The 20,876-nt window shown below is 40.1% G+C and overlaps 2 protein-coding genes across 2 annotated transcripts; one reads left to right on the top strand and one right to left on the bottom strand.

The window, feature by feature from the left end:
* Positions 1-1,748: 1,748 nt before the first annotated feature.
* wrap73 (WD repeat containing, antisense to TP73) lies at positions 1,749-16,002 on the top strand. The gene is made up of 13 exons (XM_041048475.1): positions 1,749-1,889; positions 2,518-2,605; positions 2,826-2,978; positions 4,142-4,258; positions 11,238-11,310; positions 12,104-12,207; positions 12,575-12,661; positions 13,309-13,443; positions 13,790-13,867; positions 13,944-14,046; positions 14,135-14,260; positions 14,450-14,641; positions 15,497-16,002. Exons 2-13 carry the CDS (start codon positions 2,537-2,539, stop codon positions 15,607-15,609), a joined length of 1,350 nt encoding a protein of 449 aa, XP_040904409.1. The 5' UTR covers positions 1,749-1,889; positions 2,518-2,536; the 3' UTR covers positions 15,610-16,002.
* A 234-nt stretch (positions 16,003-16,236) lies between these two features.
* On the bottom strand, positions 16,237-20,678 carry tprg1l (tumor protein p63 regulated 1-like). Its single transcript, XM_041048485.1, has 6 exons — positions 20,306-20,678; positions 19,958-20,049; positions 19,787-19,837; positions 19,544-19,669; positions 19,058-19,211; positions 16,237-18,425 (listed from the first exon to the last, which is right to left on the bottom strand). The coding sequence occupies exons 1-6, from the start codon at positions 20,531-20,533 to the stop codon at positions 18,231-18,233; spliced, it is 846 nt and encodes a 281-aa protein (XP_040904419.1). The 5' UTR covers positions 20,534-20,678; the 3' UTR covers positions 16,237-18,230.
* Between the last annotated feature and the right edge of the window lie 198 nt (positions 20,679-20,876).

Here is a 20,876-nt window from a genome sequence, read left to right on the forward strand (position 1 = left end):
TTCCCTAAATGTCACACCTTCTCTTTAAGTTTGACATTGAGCTTCTCTGATATTCACCTGTCTCTACTTTGTGTCTCCACTCCCCGGTTACGGCACCCATGACAACACACACACACGCACACACGCACACACACACACGCACACGCACACACACACACACACACACACACACACACACACACACACACACACGCACACGCACGCACACATTTCCTTCCCAAGGGCCATTTTATGAAAGAAAATACACAGTCCCTACTGAGTAAAAATTAATTTAAAAATTGTTTTAGATTCGATTCTCCTCAGCCCCAAGTGAAATATTTCATGTGAGGATTCACAGGACGAGGTTCGTAGTCACTGATGTATCATTTGGTGTCGCTCGTAACCCCTATTTAAAGCAATGAAATGACCAATACATATGGAAGAAATAAATTAGTAATAATTTTAACAACAGCCTTTTGTGAGCGTCCCTGAACAAAAGAATGATAGCTGTCTCCATGTTAAAAAGAATTATCAGCTTTCCGATTTTTTTTTCTTCAAATATATATTTGTACCTGGAAAAAAAATCGAAATAGGGAAAGTAATAAAACTGTGCATATGTCTACTATAGGGATAGTCTTTAAAGCCTAAAATTTTAATCAGAAAACTGATTTTTATTATTAGCCCTATTTATTTATTTTAACTCCTATTATACTTTTAAAAATGCAAACCATTATCAAAACCTCGATACACTACAAAATCAAAACAAAAAAATTAACCTGAGATTAAAAAAAAAAAAGGATCGTTTTAAAAAATATGAGTCTTATCCAGCCTTAGCCAGTTCTCGAGACAGCTGGGACAATCTTGTCAATAAGCTTGTTTAAAAGAACTGTTTTGATTGCCTTTTTGTCACGTTTTGGAAAACAAATGCCGACAAACTGATAGGCCTGCTTGGTGATTGGAAAAAACAACATTACATCAGATAAATATCCAAATAACTACCCCTACTATAATAAACTAGAAATAAACCAACGTACCTGAAGGTTATTATTATTCCAATCCAAATACGCAGGAATTATGTTGCGCCGAGCACCTGCCTGTTTATTATCGAACATGCCAAGAGAGTGACCCTCCATAAAAAAAACAGCAACAAAAAACTAAAAAATCGACCGGTTTCGGAGTATGATAACAGTGGTTAGAGATGATTGACTTTCCGGAGAAGCAAAATTAACTGCAAGGAAACAGGAGGAAAACTGATTTGCATGCTGTTCAGGGAAGTTGTGAGCTTTGCTGAGGGAGACAGAGGAGGAGGTGAAACGTTTTTTGCGCTGGAAGAAGCAGGGAGGCGGTAGCGCGGTTTGGGTGCACATAAGCGGGAAACCTTTTCCAGCTCGGCAGAGAGATAATGGTGGGGAATTTTAAAACTAATGAAATTGTTCTGTGGCTTATAGCAAGAAAGAAAGACAGGTTTGTGCGAATAAAACATATCCCACAGACTATAAAACGATCAATGGATGAAAGAAAATGTTGAGAATGTTGAGTTTAGGCTGTATAAAAATATAGACACATTTTAAATCTATAAAAAAATTAAAATTACAACCTGATTAACCTGTAATTAAAAAAATATATTGTTGTCCATAAGTCTATACTTATTTGGTACACACGCGCACATACGCAGAAAAAAAGGAAAACACAATGATGAACTACATTTCCCAAAAGGCATTACGCTTCAGAAGGATGATGATTGGACAGTGCCGGTCTGTCGTCATCTGCTCAAACAAACAAACTAGTAACGGATTAACAACCGGTACCTCGAAGACTGTCATGCAAAGAAAAGACTTTTCTAAAGTGCTTGTGGGGCTTTTCGCGTCTGTACACTAATCGACAAAATGCAAACATAATTGACGCTGGAGGTAAGTTCAACCACTGAATGTGAAGACCGTGGAGGTTAGCTAACTTCACTGCTGAAATGCTAGCAGCGTTATATGCTAGCGTCGAATGAGTCCAGCGACAGTTAACACCTAACACTACCGTTAGCATGTAACTTACTATTGTTGGCTTTTCGCTATCTGCTGGCTGAGAGTTATCTAAGAGATATTGTTATCAGGAGAATAAAATGAGGACGTGATCTAGACTGGTTTCACGTGTTGCTTCATTTTGCTTGAACTGTTTTAAAACTGCGAGTGGGGTAGCACGGCTAACGTAAGTAATTAGCAACCTGTAGCTCTTTCTGCTGAGGTTGTTTTGAAACGGGCTAAACCCAGTTTCACTCGAGTAGCTACTTTCCACAGTCTAACGACTCTTCTTGCGTTAAAGTAGAGCTGTGTATGTGATGAACGTGTGTGTTTACTGTATTAAGTGTATGTTTTGTCCGGACTTATGGTGCCATCACGTGTTAATATTTGGAAACAGCGCCAGTTGAGACGATGTATATTTGTCGTTCGAAACTGCTCATCTCGTATGTTGTTAAAGGTTTGAAGAAACTCAGTGGATTTTTAATTTAATGCCATATCGTATTATTATTATTTTTTTCCTGTGCAGGAACAGGTTTGATCGTAAGATGAATTTCTCAGAGGTGTTCAAGCAATCCAACCAACTTTGTAAAGTTTCCCCAGATGGTAAATATTTGGTAAGTGTTATTTATTTATTTATTTATCTATCTATCTATCTATCTATCTATCTATTTATTTAGTTATTTAAAACATAGTAATTTGTGTTTTTGTAGTGTGTAATGCATTAGACGTCATACTTTTTATGTGATTCTCACTGGTGGGTTGCCAGTTAACATAAACTGAAGTCGATTTGAAGTTTTGTTTTTTCTGACGTGCCTCTTTGGTTATACTCCTCAGGCTACCTGTGTGCAGTACAGGCTAGTGGTGAGAGATGTGAGCACCCTGCAGATCCTGCAGCTCTACACCTGCCTGGACCAGATATCCCACATGGACTGGTCTTCTGACTCTCTCTTTATTCTCTGTGCTATGTACAAGAGAGGACTGGTACAGGTAAGGGGACAGTAATCTGGGGGAAACCTGAGTATGTGGCTCAGCATGTAGTGTAAATGCTCAGTCACATATGTGATAGGCTGCCGTCTGTCTTCATCTGTCAGACTAATAATGTTAGTGGTGATATGATTTAGTACATGTTATTTTGAACAAAAGTGGTGGTAGTCTTGCATCATTAATGTTTGACCTTTGAGTGATGTAAACAGTAATGCAGAGATGAATCTGCAACAGTCTTGGTTTATCACAGCATTAAATTACTGTATTTATCATGTGGTTTTGCCAAGCAAAACACTACATTTCTGCAGCTTACTAGATTGTATTTATGGGGTTGTTTTCAAACTATGTAACATTAACATTTAATGTGTTTTTAAACCAAATCTTTGAAAAATCACATTAATTATTCATTAACTGAGTTGTACCTGGTTTTGACATTTTGGTAGGCTGGTAGATAGGTGGAGAATAAAGCAGCCATGAACATTTGTTTTTGTTTTGATTTTTGTAGTCTTTTAAGTTGTAGGTACAGACCTGCACATCTTGGGTCTTTAAAGTGTGTCAGACTGGGAGATGAATTTAGTAAACATATTTTATTGTCATATATGTAATTTAAGTATTAAGATAAAATAAAGAGGGAGTGTTGAAAAGCAGCATTATTGATAAATATTTTTAAATATCATCCAGACATTCACATCTTTTCTTTGTGGATAGGAATTTTTTTCTAGCAGGAGTTTTGAATTAATCTCACGAGATTCGAGATATTGTGTGTAGAAGTTAAATTGTCTTAAAACCGCACTGTTTTTTTCTCTTGAGCCTCCTCTACACCATATCCTTATTCACAGCTTACAACGACAACAGCTCTCTGTTAATGACTCATTCACATTTTGAAAATAAGGATACTTTTTGGATTAATATCCATATTTTTAAAAAAACTTTTCAAAAAGTTCTGGATGCTAGTGTAATGTCAATTTCATATGTATCACAGCACAAGTAGCTTACCTTTGAAGGGGTATCCAGCGCCAGTCTTTCATTGTTTCTGATGCCCAAGTGTTTCTTACAGTTTTAAATCAAGTTTAGGGAGATACAGGTTGTGTGTAAGAGATGTCATCAGTGATGGCTGAATTCTGTCCTTCTGTCACTCTCCCTCTCCTCTCTGCCTTTCTCTTCAGGTGTGGTCTCTCGAACAGCCGGACTGGCACTGTAAGATTGATGAGGGCTCAATAGGACTAGTCTCCTCGCGCTGGAGTCCAGACGGACGTCACATTCTCAACACCACTGAGTTCCATGTAAGTGTGAAGTTGCTGCGTGAATGTGTGCATGCATTCATGCGGATGGAAGTGTGTTTATGCATATGCTTGTCTGGTTCCAACTGTTGCTGGCCCGCAAGTAAGGGGGACCTGAAAATAGCCAGACACCAGAGCCTTTCTTGACTGCCCCTACACCCCCCACCTGCTGCATGTATTCAGCCTGATTTCATAGCTTCCCTCCTGTTAGCGTCCTGTCATACATGGGTCTCAAGTACCTCTGGGACATGGGTGCAACGTGTATGTGCCCTTCTGATGTAGGTGTGGTATTTTCTTTGGCAGCAAGTCCTTTTAATTATGTTCTATTCCTAAGAGGCTATTAAATAAAAGTTTAAAAAGTATATTTTACTAAGTGGTTTAATCAGCCACCCTGAGATCATTGGGTAGATTTTGCACAAATCTACTGCCATTGAGTGAAATGGTCTAATGTTTCTATTACTGTAGCTGACTGAGTACAGTGATATCAAACCACAGGTTACACTTTGAAAGCAACTAAAGATGAAAAGGAGCTTATTTCTGGGATGTGTTTCTCACAAGGAAACAGAACTGTATGAATTAATTTATTCCTTTAAACCTTGAAAGTTTTGATAAAATTTCAGCCCCTAGTATATGGCAGCAGTTTGATTAATCAAAGCCAAGAGATGTTGAGTGTTTATAAAAGTATACAGAGTTGAGCACAGATTAATAAAGATTCATTTAGTTCCATTCTGTTTCCCAATTCCTGTTACATTCACTCCACAGTCAGCACGTGTTGTAAGGGAAGATATAGCAGCTACCCTCAGGCCATGTGGAGAATGATGGGGGCACTGTGGTGGGCTGCGTCTGTAATGCTGAACCTGACTCCAGGAATCATTTGACAGGTGTTGTTGCCCAGCACACAACTGTGTCTGGTCTGGAGAGGGGAGCAGGGAGTGCAAGTGTCTGTGGAATGTCTGCTTTGTGTCTGTCTGCATCTTCCAAAAAGGAAAAAAGGGAATAAGATGGAAAAGAATGGTGGCTTTTTCCCTGTGGAGACATGGCACCTGTGCAGAACATCTTAGGCCTTAAAAGTCTGAGTGATACTTGACTTGCAGTCATTTTATATTTGAGCACAGGAAGGAACAAGTTCAAACTATCAATATCAAGAGTTTTTTTTATGCGGAAGGCATTTTGTATTCAGGTTGTCCATCTGTCCTTTTGTAAAGTTCTTTGTACTTGGCACCTTCGTTGACTTGGACTAAATGATAAACTTTTAGAGGTCAAAGGTCACCGAGACCTCACATCTGTCCCATTCGTGTGAATGTCATATAGGAACTCCTGGAGAGAATTTAATTACATCTGGCATAAACATTCATTTGGACTCAAGGATGAACTGATTGCAATTTGCAGGTGAAAGATCAAGGTCACTTTGACCTCACAAAATGCATTTTTGGCCATAACTCAAGAATTCGTACACTAATTATGACAACATCTCACACAAATGTCTAATAGGATAAAAACTATGTGAAAAGAGACCTTTTCTATCCAAAAGGTCAAAGGTCAACCTCACAGTAACATCATACTGAACCGCTTTTCTGGCCATTATTCAATGCCTCAGAAACAGAAGGGGAGTTTGTGTCCACATTTCTTGCAACTTGACTGGTCGGCCGAGGCATAAAACCTCAAGGCGGTAATAGTAGTTTTTCTCTCATTGTATCGGTCAGATGACTTAATCACATCACTTCATCACCCGTTTGAGCTGCTTACCATCATTCATTTCCTTTTTTAATGTTCTGCTGAAATAATCCAATCATCAGAAAAATAATTGGCAGATATTCTGATTATCGATCAGTTGTTTTAAAGTTATTTTTAAAACAAAAATGTCAAACATCTTTTAGTCCCAGCTTCTCAGTTGTGAGCGTTTGCTGTGCTATGTAAAGTGGATACGTGGGGTGTTGGTGAGGGAGCAGTTTGATGACTTTTGGCTTTAAAGACAGAAAGATTGATAGAGATTATATAAGATAAGATTAATCAATAATGAAAGTAATTGTTATTTGCAGACCTATACCAGAGTTCCCTAAAACAATTTAGACAGTTTTTAGGGATGCTTGTCCTACCTTGGAGACATCTATATGTTTCCTTTTAACTTCAACTCACAGAGAGGTAATCCTATACTGTTATTAGCACTGCAAAGTGATGTACAAAGGTCAGATAATGATAGTCCACTTCACTTAAGTTAACGTAAATCTAACCTTTAAGTCGCAATGTGCAAATAGCAGTTGAATTCTGTTCAAGCAGACCACTCCAAATCACTATCTGTGATACTGGCAACCAGGCAGTAGATTGTCATGGCCAGATTTTTTTTTTAAATTATTGATTGCTATTTATTTCTGTTTTAACATTGACAAGATTTTCGTTGTATTCCATGTTACATCTTCTCACCTGAAGTTACTCATTTCCCCTATCACGTGCCTAGATATGAGCAGGAAGTTTAGGTGCTGCTTACCGTTATTGAGCATCCTTTTGTAGTTGCACTGGCAAAACTAATTAAACAGAGGCACCAGGCTACCACATTGCCAAGGGGCCCACTGAACTTACCTTCACCCCAACCCAAGATTTCATTAAGGCTATACCAGACGGGTGTTCGTGTCAGGCTTGAATTTCAGCTCCACTCATAAACAGCCTGCTATATTAACTTGTTTAGGGACAGCTGCCTATGGTGTGGATCCTGCCTCTGTGTGTTTGTCTGTGTGTCAGTAAATCTGCTTAGCTGGCTGTGTGGGTGTGTTTGTGTGTGTGTGTCAGGCTGTCTTTGTGTAGATGTTTCAGCGTGTTTGTTTCTTTTTAATCCCAAACAGAATATCTTCAGATCTCTTTGATTTGCAGGTATACAGTAATTTATTAGATGACAATGTGACAATAAGAGAACGACTAAGTATATTGGTCTGTGGTTCTAACAAGGGTTTCATTGGCAGCTCCTAGACAACCTACAGGGGAGCACTGCTATTTCAGGTCTCTAGAAATGTTCTTGAGTCATTCCTTAAAGGCTTTAAGGTAGAAATACTTTGTTCCTGGAGGAGGACATGTAAAAACAAAAACAAAACAACCGTTTTAAAATATATGGCGCCATGTTACAGATTTAATAGAAAGTCACATGGCTAAAACCTAGCCTATGTATTGTGAGACTTCACGCTAGTCGTCTCCTATTTGAATTCCGATCGTTTATCTTAGGACCTCACAAAATGTCACTCGCACGTCCATGCTAATCCACCTTTACCAGCTGAGTGGTGATAAACTGAGGGTGGAAAAACTCCAGCCAAGGACATCATTGAGCTTGACCTCTCTAATGGTTTTTACATTGTTGGGATTGGATTAGCAATAGCATTCTTGGCCAGTACTGCTGGAGCCTTGCTAGCGTGTAGCATTGTTGGCAGCAACGCTTCAGGACTAAACTGCAAACGTAGTCAGCTGCTGCACTGCATCATGGGACAATAGCTCACCCATACCTATGTGTGGGCTGCGAGAAGCTCCAGTTCCTTGGTAGAATCATGAGGCTGTAACAGGAGAAATAGGCTATATTAGTTTGAGATGGCTCCCTATGTGGAATGCCTACAGTCTAATCCTCTGCTGACAGATAGGCCTATATGGCATCAAATACACTCACCCATTCTCTTGCACTCGCCTAGGCGTGCAACAAGAATGGCTGATAGATAGGTTTTATTCCAGGTTGCTGTCAGTAACTTTAGCCTGCAATTGATCGTAGTTATCATGTTGCTCAACAGCTGTCCTGTTGGGAATGTTTCCTAATTCAGTGGTTTTCTTGATATGAATATTTTCTAATAGATATCGAATGGATGTGCTGGAAGAAATTAGCCACAGTTGTCCTATTTGGTGGTGTCTTAAGAGGCTTGTCTTTCCCTAACATATCTACAGAAGTGTATTTGTACAGCTTTTTTAGATCTGGTTAAAAAATTTGAAGGAAGCAGCATCTCCCATTGCTGAATCCTTGTGCAGTTAGTGATCAAATCAGTACTAAAATAAAAAGATATACCTGTCTGTAATTACAGCCAGTACTGATTACCACTTGCATTTATGCTAACCCCGGCTCAGACGTGAATTTTTCCATCTCTGATGGATAAACAGCAGCTGTTGTACTGGAGTTTTGCCTTTTCACCCCACCCTCAATTCCTTTGCCCCCATCCCCAAGCTGCTGCTCACCTTTGGTGAGGATACTTCATCTAAAGGGTAGCTTTACCAACTAAGGATCTTATTGCATACCACCCCACATGGAAAAGCATTTCCCACCTATTTTCCTCATGCTACCCTTCCTCCACCCAGTTTAAAGTTACACTGCCTTCCGGGTCTTGATCTCCCCGCATCCCCTATGTGGTGGGTTCAAGGCATCTAAGAAGTGTAAGTGTGTTTGTGTTTGAGCACTGTTGATATTGGTTGCCATGGCACCGTGTCTGAGGGGATGTCCAGGAAGCGTGCAGTGAGGTGTTATTACAGGGCTTACACAGCTGGATGTCTTGACCAAACAGGAGGGTTGACACTTCAGCCCGGTTAGGTGACAGACTTGGCTCAGTTCAAATGTCTGTCTGGACACTGTGATGAAAACCTTGTCGCTTCAATAGTTTTAGCTCTGCTAATGCAAAATACAGGATTAATGGTCTGTTTAAATTTTTATCGCCCAAAAGAATTTTTTTTGAAGAATCATTAATGAAGGTGCCTGTGGTGTGGGTGTTGCATGACAGTGCAACAATAAAATCTAATGGTGCAGTATAGTGCCATTGTGTGCATTCCTGTCTGCAGACCTTGGTTTTGAGGATAACACAGTGGCTAAAATTATAATTCACATATTTGTTAAACCTGTAATATTTCATTTCTGTTGAGGTGACTTTACTTGTTTTCTCTATGAGAAAAGGAATGTGTTTAACAGTATTCTTGCTGCTTCTTGCTCTTGTATGCTAGCGTGCATAACCAGTTTAGTTCAACATTTTAACAGCTTGAACATTCAAAGCATGATCAGACATGACTACATGGACCCACATTGTATTGGCTTTCTGTAAGTTGTAAAGGAAGGTATGAGGACCATGCATTTAACACCCGTAATGGAGCAGTACTATGTTTACATGCCTTTGCTATTCAGATTGTTTGTAATGACTTCTGTCATAGGTTGAGTTTAAAAGAGGAGTGAACCAAACATCTCCCTGTTGTGCAGTTTCAGTGAAGCGACCCTCAACTATCGAACAGTTTGTCAAACTCCATAACTCTTCACAATGTGGTGGCCTAGAGAATGGCCTGTAGGAAATGAATGCAGATTATATACTATATATTTTATAATATACAAAAGAGGAATATTAATATCTAAATAGGCCAGATGTCCCCTGCCATCTATGAGTAACATTGACTTTGTTTATAAAATGTAATGTATATGGTTGCTCTTGGCCTGTTTTTGTTAGCAGTGGGATTGCAACAGCAACTTGCCTTGTGAACACCTTAACACCCAGACAACTGTACAGTCATACAAACAGCGTCTCAAAGGTTGCCATGTGCTCCTTCCTTTTTGAATGGCAAGATGCCTCATTTCATACTGGTCCGTGGGTCAAAACATGCTGCACTGCTGGATGAGGGCCACCTGCTTTTGTTGGCATCGGTCTTGCTGAAGTGAGACTGGTGGGTATTTGAGTGACTGCTGTCAAAACTGAGCATTAACACCTGTGATCTCTTTGTTAAGCCGACTTGTGGCCAGATAGTTATTCTTTGGCACTGCTTCTCATTTGTGGCAATGCATACAACCTGCTGGCTTAACAACTTGCTGTTAATTTGTCACACTTAAAGCAAACTTCTCTGACATTACGTCTTGGCAACTAAATGAATCAGTCCTGTTTTCCTGCTGTGTTGAGATATTGCTTTTGATCTGTTGATTTAATATGTGCTCAAGTCATAATGTAATTGGTATAATCTCTTTTGATCCAGTCACTGACCGTAAACCTTAAAGATATGTGTTCGTTCGCTGTGGAAGGACACTGACAACACTCCACTTAGTTACAGAACCATCCATCTAACGATGGAGGGGCTCCATGCCAGTGTCTCATATCCCTCATGGAGATTTATCATAGGCCTCTTCAGAGACATAAGACTCTCTGTCCACAGACGTTAAAGGGCATGATGGACCATGTTAGTGTGGAATGTATTCTGGATCTGTCCAGCTGATGGACAAGTCTTTGGGTGCAGAGGAGCACTCAGAGGCCTCATTAGGCTAGAGGCCTGGTTGATTGAGCTCTTATTAATAGGTTGCTGTTGGCACCCAGTCATCATGCGCAGTGCTTATTAGATCACAGCCTCCGTTATGATCGTCTTACAGAAGACTAGTGGTCAAATAGATATCTTATAGACTAGAGTCTTTCATGGCAGTAGAGAGGGTATCTAGTTCCAATACTTTTGTCTCAAAGTGGCTTGTAAAATCATTGTTTACTTCAAATCTCAATTTCTCATCCAAGATGTTTCTTTTACATGTGGTGTTTGGATTAGAACCTGACTGATATATCAGAATGACCCATATTATTGTCTAATTTTAGCTTATGACAAATACAATGCTGTTTATGTTTACTTGTAAGTAATAAGAAATTGCAGACAAATTTTAAAGATTTATTTGAGGTAGTTTAGAAACAGTTACAGAGATTGTCCACCAGAGAGCACTGCTGAGAGTATTCTCAACTGTAAAATGTCCCATGCAGCACATATCTTGGTCACAGTTCTTTATTTACCACATTTAAATTGTTTATATGTTAAAAAATTACAGAAAGAATAAAAAAATGGCCAATATAGCAACTGTCATCAGTATATGTTCTGAATTCCTCAGGCACTTGCTTGGATATATTTATGCCACTTGTGCTCCCTGGTAGCATGGTGCACTTGCTTGTCATACTTTCACTTAAAGAAACTCCACTGTTTTTTGCCCCCCCCACCCCCCTCCCTCTTTTCTATGTTGCCTTGACAGCTGAGAATCACCGTCTGGTCCCTGTGCACCAAAGCTGTGTCTTACATCAAGCATCCCAAAGCATGTCAGAAGGGTGAGTATGAGAATTATATTGTTTTATTTATTTCCTCTTGGCTTATGGGTGTATCTGTATTACCAGGACTACCTGAGGACAGGGCCAGCAATCTGAGTGCCTCAGCATGCCCCATGAATCACATTCCGTTCTTTACCTTGTGGCGCGACCCTGGGTATGTGGCCAAACTATGGTCCTCTCTGCTGACAGCTGTGCCCCTCTTCAGTAAATGGGGCATGCTCTTCATAACAGGCCTGTCAGCAGCTAGGGGAAAAATGATTGTCTCTGACTCTCCCCATTTTCCAAATGCAATACTATGCCCTTATGCAACCCGTGTATTCTCACAGCAGTCATATAGATAAGATGACCATGATAGTCACATACCACAGGCCTGATGGCGCCAAAGTGTCCGATAATTTCATTGGCTGAAATACACAGTATACCACGAGTGTACACATTCAGTTATGAGAACCTAGGATCTCCTTTTCTTCTGGTCAGCTCATAGTGTTTTGATGAAATGCAAATATTTTCAGTATTCAGTATTGATTAAAGTGGCCAAAAACTAAATATGAAAACTGTTAGGTTTGCTTGATACCTGCTTTACAAGGACTGTAGTATGCTACTGTGTGCAATGTAAGTATTAAACCTAACTAATGCATGTCTTTCTAGTTTGATTTTTAGTTTTTTTTTCCAAAACATAGTAGATTTTTCAGTCAAACTCAGCCATTACAATGTCATTGTCACCATGATCATTTGCCACAACTGGTAGTTGCCTATAAAATTACAGCTTTCACCCATCATCTTTCATCCACAGGTATAGATTTCAGCAGAGATGGCTGCTATATGGCCTTGGCTGAACGCCGTGACTGCAAAGACTATGTTAGTGTTTTTGTATGTGACGACTGGCATTTACTCAGGGTAAGTAGGACATTAAGATTCACTTGAGTTTTATGACCATTTAAATACACTTAGCACTTTAGTAGGCTAAGTAAGCAACTGTGGAAGAAACCTAAATCTAGGTGACCAAAAACATCTACAGTTTCAGCCTGTGACAGTATTAATTTGCAAATTATCTCAAAAATGATTTGCATTACAGTATGATTTACAACACGGTGTAAAATCCTCACTGCTGCTTAGAATCAGAATATCAATTCTTAGAAATTGTCGTGAGTAAAGAGAAGGAGAAAGATGGAGAGTAAACTTTCATCATTCAAGACACAGTGCAGATGCATGGAGACATTTTTTTTTTGGTAAATCAATTTGAATGACTCTAACTGTGTTACAGCATTTTGAGACTGAGACACAGGACCTGGCAGGTTTGGAGTGGTCTCCCAATGGCTGTGTTCTGGCAGTGTGGGACAGCTGTCTGGAGGTGAGTCAGCTGCCACACAGATGTAAATTTCAACAATAGAGTAAGCTAGATTAACCATCCTGACCGCTTTGTTGAGAAGAAACTTATGCTTTCTTTCCAGTAGATCTCCACGTAAGGTGTCAGACTAAAAACAGTCTACAGAGGTCACTGTTTCACAGTTAGACACAGAAGCTGAAGTTGGAGTGCAGTCAAGGGCCATCGTGAAAGTAGACAACCATATTTTCAATAGTTTGATTTTTTAGGCCTGTGTGGTATGTGTAATATCTGTTAACATAAGTACTCAAGTGTCCTTGCACAAGATGATATGCATAAGATGAAAGACTTTATTGATGCCCATAGGGGAAATCTGCATGTTACAGCCATACAACAGTAAGAAGAGCAGCATTAGAACATTAGAAATTCTGACAAAGATTTATGATATATCTGTGTATAAAGCTGTAATCTGATGAAACAGGGAAAAAAAAACTTAAAAAGCCCTTTGACAGTGTCATACACTTACTGTGTTTTTGAAGGAGTCACCTGATAAGCATCCTTATTGCCAAAGTACAACAATTATCCAAGCCCAGTGGTGAAATAAATAGAATAACAGAACTGTTTGTTTCGTGTGTGTGTGTGTGTGTGTGTGTGTGTGTGTAACCTCTCCGCAGTACAAGGTGTTGCTGTATTCTCTGGATGGCCGATTGCTGTCAACTTACAGTGCGTATGAGTGGTCGCTGGGTGTCAAGTCTGTGACCTGGAGCCCCAGCAGTCAGTTCCTGGCCATGGGCAGCTATGATGAAAAAGTATGGACAAACTGATGATGGCTGAAGACTTTGAGAGATTAGATCTAACATTATAGCTCAACACAACAGAAGTTAAAAGCATTGTTGTAAAGCTGTGTGCCTTAAAAGAATAGTCCATCAGTTTAGCGTTGTACTTCTCCTGAGACAGCCTTTTTCACATATGCCGTAGAGCTTCCCAAGACCTGTAAACAGGCTTTGATTCATTCATGTCTGTAAATAAAGTACTATTAGTATTGTGAGAATAGTAAAGTGTCTGACATGTTTTTATCTAAACTACAATTTGTGTGTGCAGTTGTTAATATCAGTTCAAAATACATGACAAAAGACTTTAATGTCCTCATGCCAGGTGCGCATCCTCAATCACATCACGTGGAAGAAAATCGCACAGTTTGACCACCCTGCAACCATCAACAGTACGAAAGCTGTGAGTATTTTCCAGCCCACACGATGAGCCTCGCAGCCATTGCAGTTCAATTATTTACTGTTTATTGTGTTTCTAGGTTGTGTATAAGGAAGTAGAGAGAAGGCCAACTGTTGGAAGTGATGACTTGTCGCTACACAACATCACCGTTGGCAGCACCCTCTTCAACACTCAGAGCAAATGTATGTCTGCCTTTTTCCATTCTTTAGAAAGGTGAGTTCAAGTAACCAACTCGAATCACAAACTCCAATTTGTTTTTGCCTCATCCAGATGAGATCTGCTCACTGCCAGTCCAAATTCCAGTGGTCAAACCGGATCCAGACCGAGCCAACCCCAAGATTGGTGTCTCCATCATGGCATTCAGCTCAGACAGTCGCTATCTAGCTACCAGAAACGGTAAGACTTCACAGCTGTTCAGTTTTACCTTCATGGTGAGTCCAAGAAAACTGTATTATCTGTATGAATTGCATCAACATTTTTGGTCCTAAACACCACTTTTGTTTTCACTTATTTGTGCTATAATGCTTCATAGCTCTTTAAGCTGAGAGTGGTTTTGAATGTGTATCTGTGTTTCTCTGACTGTAGACAACATGGCCAGTGTTGTCTGGGTGTGGGACATGCAGAAAATGAGCCTGGAGGCTGTGCTGGAGCAGACATCAGCTGTGCGCTGCTTTCAGTGGGACCCCCGACGCCCCCGGCTGGCTCTGTGTACAGCCAACACCAAACTCTATCTCTGGTCCCCAGCAGGCTGCGTCTCTGTCCAAGTCCCTTCTGAAGGTAACGCACTCGGTCACTGAGAACTGAAACTGTTAAGCAGCTGGAATACACAGCTGGATTATATTGATCTTAGATGTTGGAGAGGACCACCATAACATCCTTCCCACTGTGTTTATTTAAGCTGCTTAAGGCAACTTCTGCATGTTGGCAGCCAGAGGTCACTGTTTCAGTTATAAGACTATTAACCCCTGAAATCATGACAGTAGACTGATCCCAATGAAGTGCGTGCTGCTGTTTTTTTTACTTTTCAAGCTCAAATTATTCCTTCCTGTGCGAGGGGAACATTGACCATACCCATTGTCAGATTCATTTTGATTCATTCAACCTTTATTCATTATACTACTCCAGTAAGGGCAGTCCATTCTTTTGCATGGGTACCCTGTGTACACAGGGCAATAAAAGCAAAAGCAAAGCTCTTACATTTAGAAAAAATTAAATTTTACAATACTACAAATAAAAGGATAGAATAGTGAGAAGGTATCAAACCAGCATTAAACTGTGGGACAAACTCATAGTTAGCCATAAAAATCTGCACTCAGACTAAGCCATGACAGGCATAGAAACAGTCTGTGTTAGGCACAATTAAAATTTTAAAATCTGCCTAAGAATTCAGGGGGTGTAACCTGTTGCAGTTTAATACATCTGAATGGAACAAAGGTTTTAAATCTGTTTTAAGCCAGCTCTGTTTTGAATAAACAAATGAAATTGGAACCAGAATGATTCATGCCTTGGATTTAGTAACAAACCTGAGTGTGGATTCTTGGAAGATGGACAATTTTTTTTCCACCTTGTTTATATGTAGGTGTGTTGTCATCACAGTTGCCCTTCTCACACTCTCTTTCTCTCTCCTGCCAGGTGGTTTCCAGGTCCAGTCACTAAGCTGGCACTGCAGTGGAGACTCTCTGATCCTGCTCGGAAAGGAGCAGCTGTGTTTGTGCTACATGGACAGTGACCAGGAGAATAAGTAAAACGCACAAAAACACAGGTATCGGGATCACATGGCATTCATATGTAGCCACAAGCACACAGGAATGTGTTAAGGTGATGACCAAAAGACTGTTGGGAACACTCCTTCTCTAAATCATTCCTTTCCCATGTTGAACTGTAGCTGCTCACCAAGCTTTAAGCCCTCAGTGCAGGTTACTGAGAGGTTCCTTTTCTGGTCGCATTGAAAGTGTGTCGGATAAATATCACTTTTTAATTAAATAAATTTGTACTGAAGCACTAGTTCCAACCACTGTGAGAAGATAGATGTTTACAAAGTTTTATAGATTTCAGTGTACTTTTAGTTTGACCTATTTTATATGTGTATTATCATGAAGGTGTGTTACTATTTTGAATAAATTTTGTCATAAATAATGCAACTTAAGGTGAATTACTAAAATTTATGCATCTAAATTTTTCAGTTCATCAAAACCATTTGCGTACTCAGTGACATGTAACCTGCAGACAATGGTGTATTTCATTCAGCTGTTTCAGTGAAAACACAACAGTTAAAACTAATGAATCTTCTCAACAGACACAGACAGTCCCCATAGCTTGTGTTTGTGATGCTGGATCTTTCTGGTGGAACAAAAACATGAGACAGGTTTTTCAGTGTGTAACTTTAAAGCAGTTCTTTATGACATGAGTGACATTATCTTTAATCTGCAAATATGTATAATTACTGATAGAATTTAATAGTTGTTACCCGCTATGACCAAACTGAAATACAAGTAAATATCCAAACAACAAATTAACAGGCAGGACTAAATATATTAGGACTGTATTACTTGGCTTCAAGGCATCAACTGTATGTTGTCCCATTTATAAAAATCAAAGTGTGCAGTCACTTGCAACTGTAACCTAATCACTCTGTTGCAGTCCTGGACAGTAAAAACTTAATGTAAATGTAATTTTACAACAACCAGAGCTGAGGCTCTGACAAGAACATGTAGACATTTATTATTCTCTATTGTGGCTACTGTGCTACAAATATCTAGAACAAAAAATAACCCTCTACAAGTTTGTAATAATGAGTTAATCTCTCTCAAAATCCCTAAATAAAATACTTAAGAACTGGCAATGAAATATTCATTTTATAGAAGCATTCATGTTTTAACCACGTCAAAGTAACTGCAGATAAATAAAACCTAATTTGTTTTTTACAAATTCATTTAGGATATTCCTTTAAAAAACATCAGTCATGCAAACTCAACGTGCAGGGAACATGCACAAGTTAAGACCAGAAAAAAAAAGGCATTTTGGGACACAATTATTCATTGGCATTGTTGAGCATGAAAATATGGTCTGTAACCTTTGGTAGCACAATGATGTATGATAGGTTGCAGCTAAAAAAAAAAAAGAGAAAGAAATTTCACCTAAACCCTATTCACAAGATACATACAGTATGTAGTTAATGAACTAATACAAAGCTTTGTTTGCTTGTATTTCATTTTATAAGTCATCCATTATTCTCGCTGCAGTTTAATGCAGCTGAGTGCAAATCTATGCCAAAAACAAATGTTAAAGAACGATGAAGGCAACTTACAAACAAACATAAAGATGTGGTTTACAACTTCATGTTGCGTAAAACATCTGTAACATACAAGACCATTTTATCTGTAGTAGCTAATGCACCTCTCCAAGTGGTACAGCAGCTCCCTACTCTGATCAAACACGTGATTTGGGCAAATATAAGCATGGAAAGCACAACATTGGCCTGTAGGAGAGGAAGGTCACAACATGTCATTTATCATTTCCACTGAACAAGTTTCATTAAGGCTGAAAAGAAAAAAACCCAGCTGTTATTTTCCACAAGTATAACACGGCTGAGCCTAGAGCTTTTCAGTGTAGCAGTGCAGATCCTGGAACAGTTTCCTTATTAGTAACGTTTATTACAATAATCATGTGACATGACCATTAAACTCAATCCATCAGCTTCTGTTCCATTCCAAGACCATTCTACCCTATGGTCCTATGATGTGAATAACACAATCCTTCATTTCAAACCATATTAATGTAGCAAATACGCAACATATTCTTGGCGGATGTTACCGTCTGATGGCTCTCCTTTCTCTGGCCTTTTCTTTTTTTTTGATGCAGAGAAAAGCTGACACAAAGCTCACCTTTAAACCTGAAACAACAACCCTGATGTTAGAACTCCTCTACCAAAATCTAAACATCACATTAGTTTTTACCGTCTGTCAGCAAGCGGTTAAACAAGGAGCATGAGACTACAAGAAGCTCGATCTAGTATAAGTACAAAGGTGATTAAGCAACTGCTGTGTCCTTTCTCTCAAAGTTGTATCTCATGGGATTTCACTCCTGAGGGCCCACTTGGGTATGGCAGAAAGGGACTGGGGGGGGACTAAAAAAACAAATAAGTAGACAGTCCATGCAGTGCTGCACATCATTTACCTACAGCTAGGCTGACCACTTGTCTGTGACACCAACTTAAGGAGGTGTGGACATCTCATGGGTTCAACTTACACACACTGATTGGTTGCACATCACACTGTGGTGGAGCGACAGCTTCCCTCGGACAGCGCAGTGTAACACAGACACATGGGTTGAACTCTGTCGTTGTAATTTGGACAAACTGAGGCTTCTAGAAGCCGATCTTGCCACGGGTCATGGAGTAGCCCAACTTGGCCTCATTGTTGATGAAGGACATGATGCCTAGATAGGTCTCGATGAGCAGCGGTCTCTCCAGGATCAGGACACCGTTAGCCCGACCGGGGATGGGGTGCTCCTTGTGGGCTTTCTTCACTGCCTGCACCAGCTGGGTCCTGAAGTTGTCCAACTTGGCACAGCAGAAAAAAAAGAACTTAAAACCAGAACACCCCTCCAGAAACTTCCTTCTCTATTTTATTTTTTTATTTTACATCGTAGACAATGTAGATCTATGTAAAACTAAGATGTCTAGAATGAGAGCATCTGAAGTTGCTTTTGAATGATGATGTGATTCAGACTTTACAGCCAAATGAAGTCTGTTCAATACATGTAGCAATGCTAACGGCTCTGAATGACACAATGTTATTCATATCCCCAGAAATTTGCCCCAGGTCTTGTTGTTGCCATGCCAGTAAGTAAAAAAAACAAATAACTGTTCATGCACAAAGTCAGGACTATACTGATTTAAATTAAATGAATAACCATCTTTCTCTCAAGGAGTGAATTTTATCTTTAAGGCTGAAATCAGTCTATTGTTTTCAGTTGGCCTGTGACTGCTGGAGCTGTGTCTGCTGCCTTCTGTGCATGAATGAACTGCAGCACCGGTGGTCACCATTGTTTGTCTTGTAAAATAAGCCCAACACAAAAAAGTACGTTACATTTGAAGCTTTGAATCCTCAGATGTTTTCAAAATGTCAAATAATCCACTAGATTAATTATTCATAATGCATTTTTAGCCTTATTTAGTTCCAGGGATTATACCTGGCAGAGGGAGGCCACCTTCTCGTCAGCATGGGCCATAGGGTGCTCTGTGAAGGTGGCGTAGGGCATGTCTGTGGACCAGGGGTTCCAGCGGTTAAAGAATGAGGCCCGAGGACGTTTGTCCCACTGGACACGAATCCCGTAGCCTTCTCTCCTGTTTAAAAAAAAAAAAAAAACAGCAGTGTAAAACCAGTGTGACTAATCTTTTTCTTTCCTGTACATCATTTTATAAAAGGTATTACATAAATCAACTTTTTAAAATCACTGAGTTAGTAGTAATATACGTAACAGTAATACCACCAGCAGCTCAAGCTTAAGTTGACTGTTTAAGGGAACTTATTTGGTTTTACATCTAAGCAACGCAATCACAGCTGCGACATTTTAGTGAAAACGCATTGCCACTGGCATTATTCATGACACTGGCACTATGGTATACTTAGAGTAAACACTAATTGGCTGTTGGCTGACTCAAATGTGTTACCTTACTTGTTAAGGGATTTAGGTGGGAACTCAAACTCGCCCACTGAGATGGTGTCTACAGCGTTGAGAGAGATCCTGATGACCTGCTGACACAACAGGTTGATGAAGTCGTACTTGCACACCAGCAGTGACCTGCCCACACAACCAAAAGATGACAAATTGTCCCAACAGACAATGTCAAATGTCATACGTAGTGTGGTCCATTTACTCAAATTATGAGTCAGCAAAATATACTTTTTTTTGACTTACCTGTCAGTTATAAGCACAAGTCTCTCCTTCTCATTGTTCCAGTGGTCAATTCTGTAAAAGTCCCACACACAATTGACAAAAATTACATTCTGAATCACAATATGAGACCTTGTCCCCTCATGTCTCAGGCTGGTAATAAAAACCATCGCATGCTGCTGCTGAGATACTCACTCAGCCAGCAGCCAGACACTGAGCACCTCTCCATCCTCAGAAGGGAGTGCCACCGTCCTGATGTCGCTCACAGCCTGCTCAATGGTACCTGGCTGAGATCAGCATCACACAACCGTCAATCATCAGCATCATCTCAGAGAGGACAGTGTCCCCCTTTCCCCTATTATGTCCTGGTTATAGCTTAAACAATACACTACAACCGTGTTGAGTTAGTCGTAGTGTTTATTTACCACAGACGTCTTTAAGAGTATCAGATTATTGTAGGGGGTTGTTTTGAAGATATAGTGTGATTCAAAATAAATCGGCCTAGGTGCCGATTAACCCGTTATGTATTATGGAGCAACTTACCCTGAACACGAAGTAGTCCTTCACCTTCGCCTGCACTGTGGGGTTATGCACATGAAAAGGTGTCAGCGTTTGTAACGGGGGGCAGCAGGCCACGGAGGCTCCGTGTCCGAGGCTTCGTCCGGCCTCCGGCGGCGTGAAAGCAACCTCGACCCCCTCCTCGGTTTCTGCGGGGTGGAGAACCGCAGCGCCCGGGCTCTCCGGCTCCACCGTGTCGTTCAGCTGTAGCATGGTGCAACGAACGCTGTGCGAGGAGCTTCCCGACGATGTGCGCCAAGCGTTAGATTAGAAAATGTCCATTCGAGGATGCAGACTCACCCATTGCGCACAAATAATGTTTTGATTGTGAGGGCTACGAGGAAGTAGTGCCCTCTTGCTTCACTTCCCCCTTTAATTTCCTTCCTCTTAAAGGGACATAATGTTTTAAAGCCAGCTAATTGCAGGAACAGGTGTTTCGAAGTCGATGGACCTAGGTTTTATAATTATCTGTGCTATGATCTGTTATGATGAGCAGATCATCTTATATCGGCTGTTAATTTGATAATATACATTAACCCGCCGTTGTCATGTGATC

Source organism: Toxotes jaculatrix, chromosome 2 (genome assembly GCF_017976425.1).
Source record: "Toxotes jaculatrix isolate fToxJac2 chromosome 2, fToxJac2.pri, whole genome shotgun sequence".
In the NCBI taxonomy this organism is placed as follows: Eukaryota; Metazoa; Chordata; class Actinopteri; family Toxotidae; genus Toxotes; species Toxotes jaculatrix.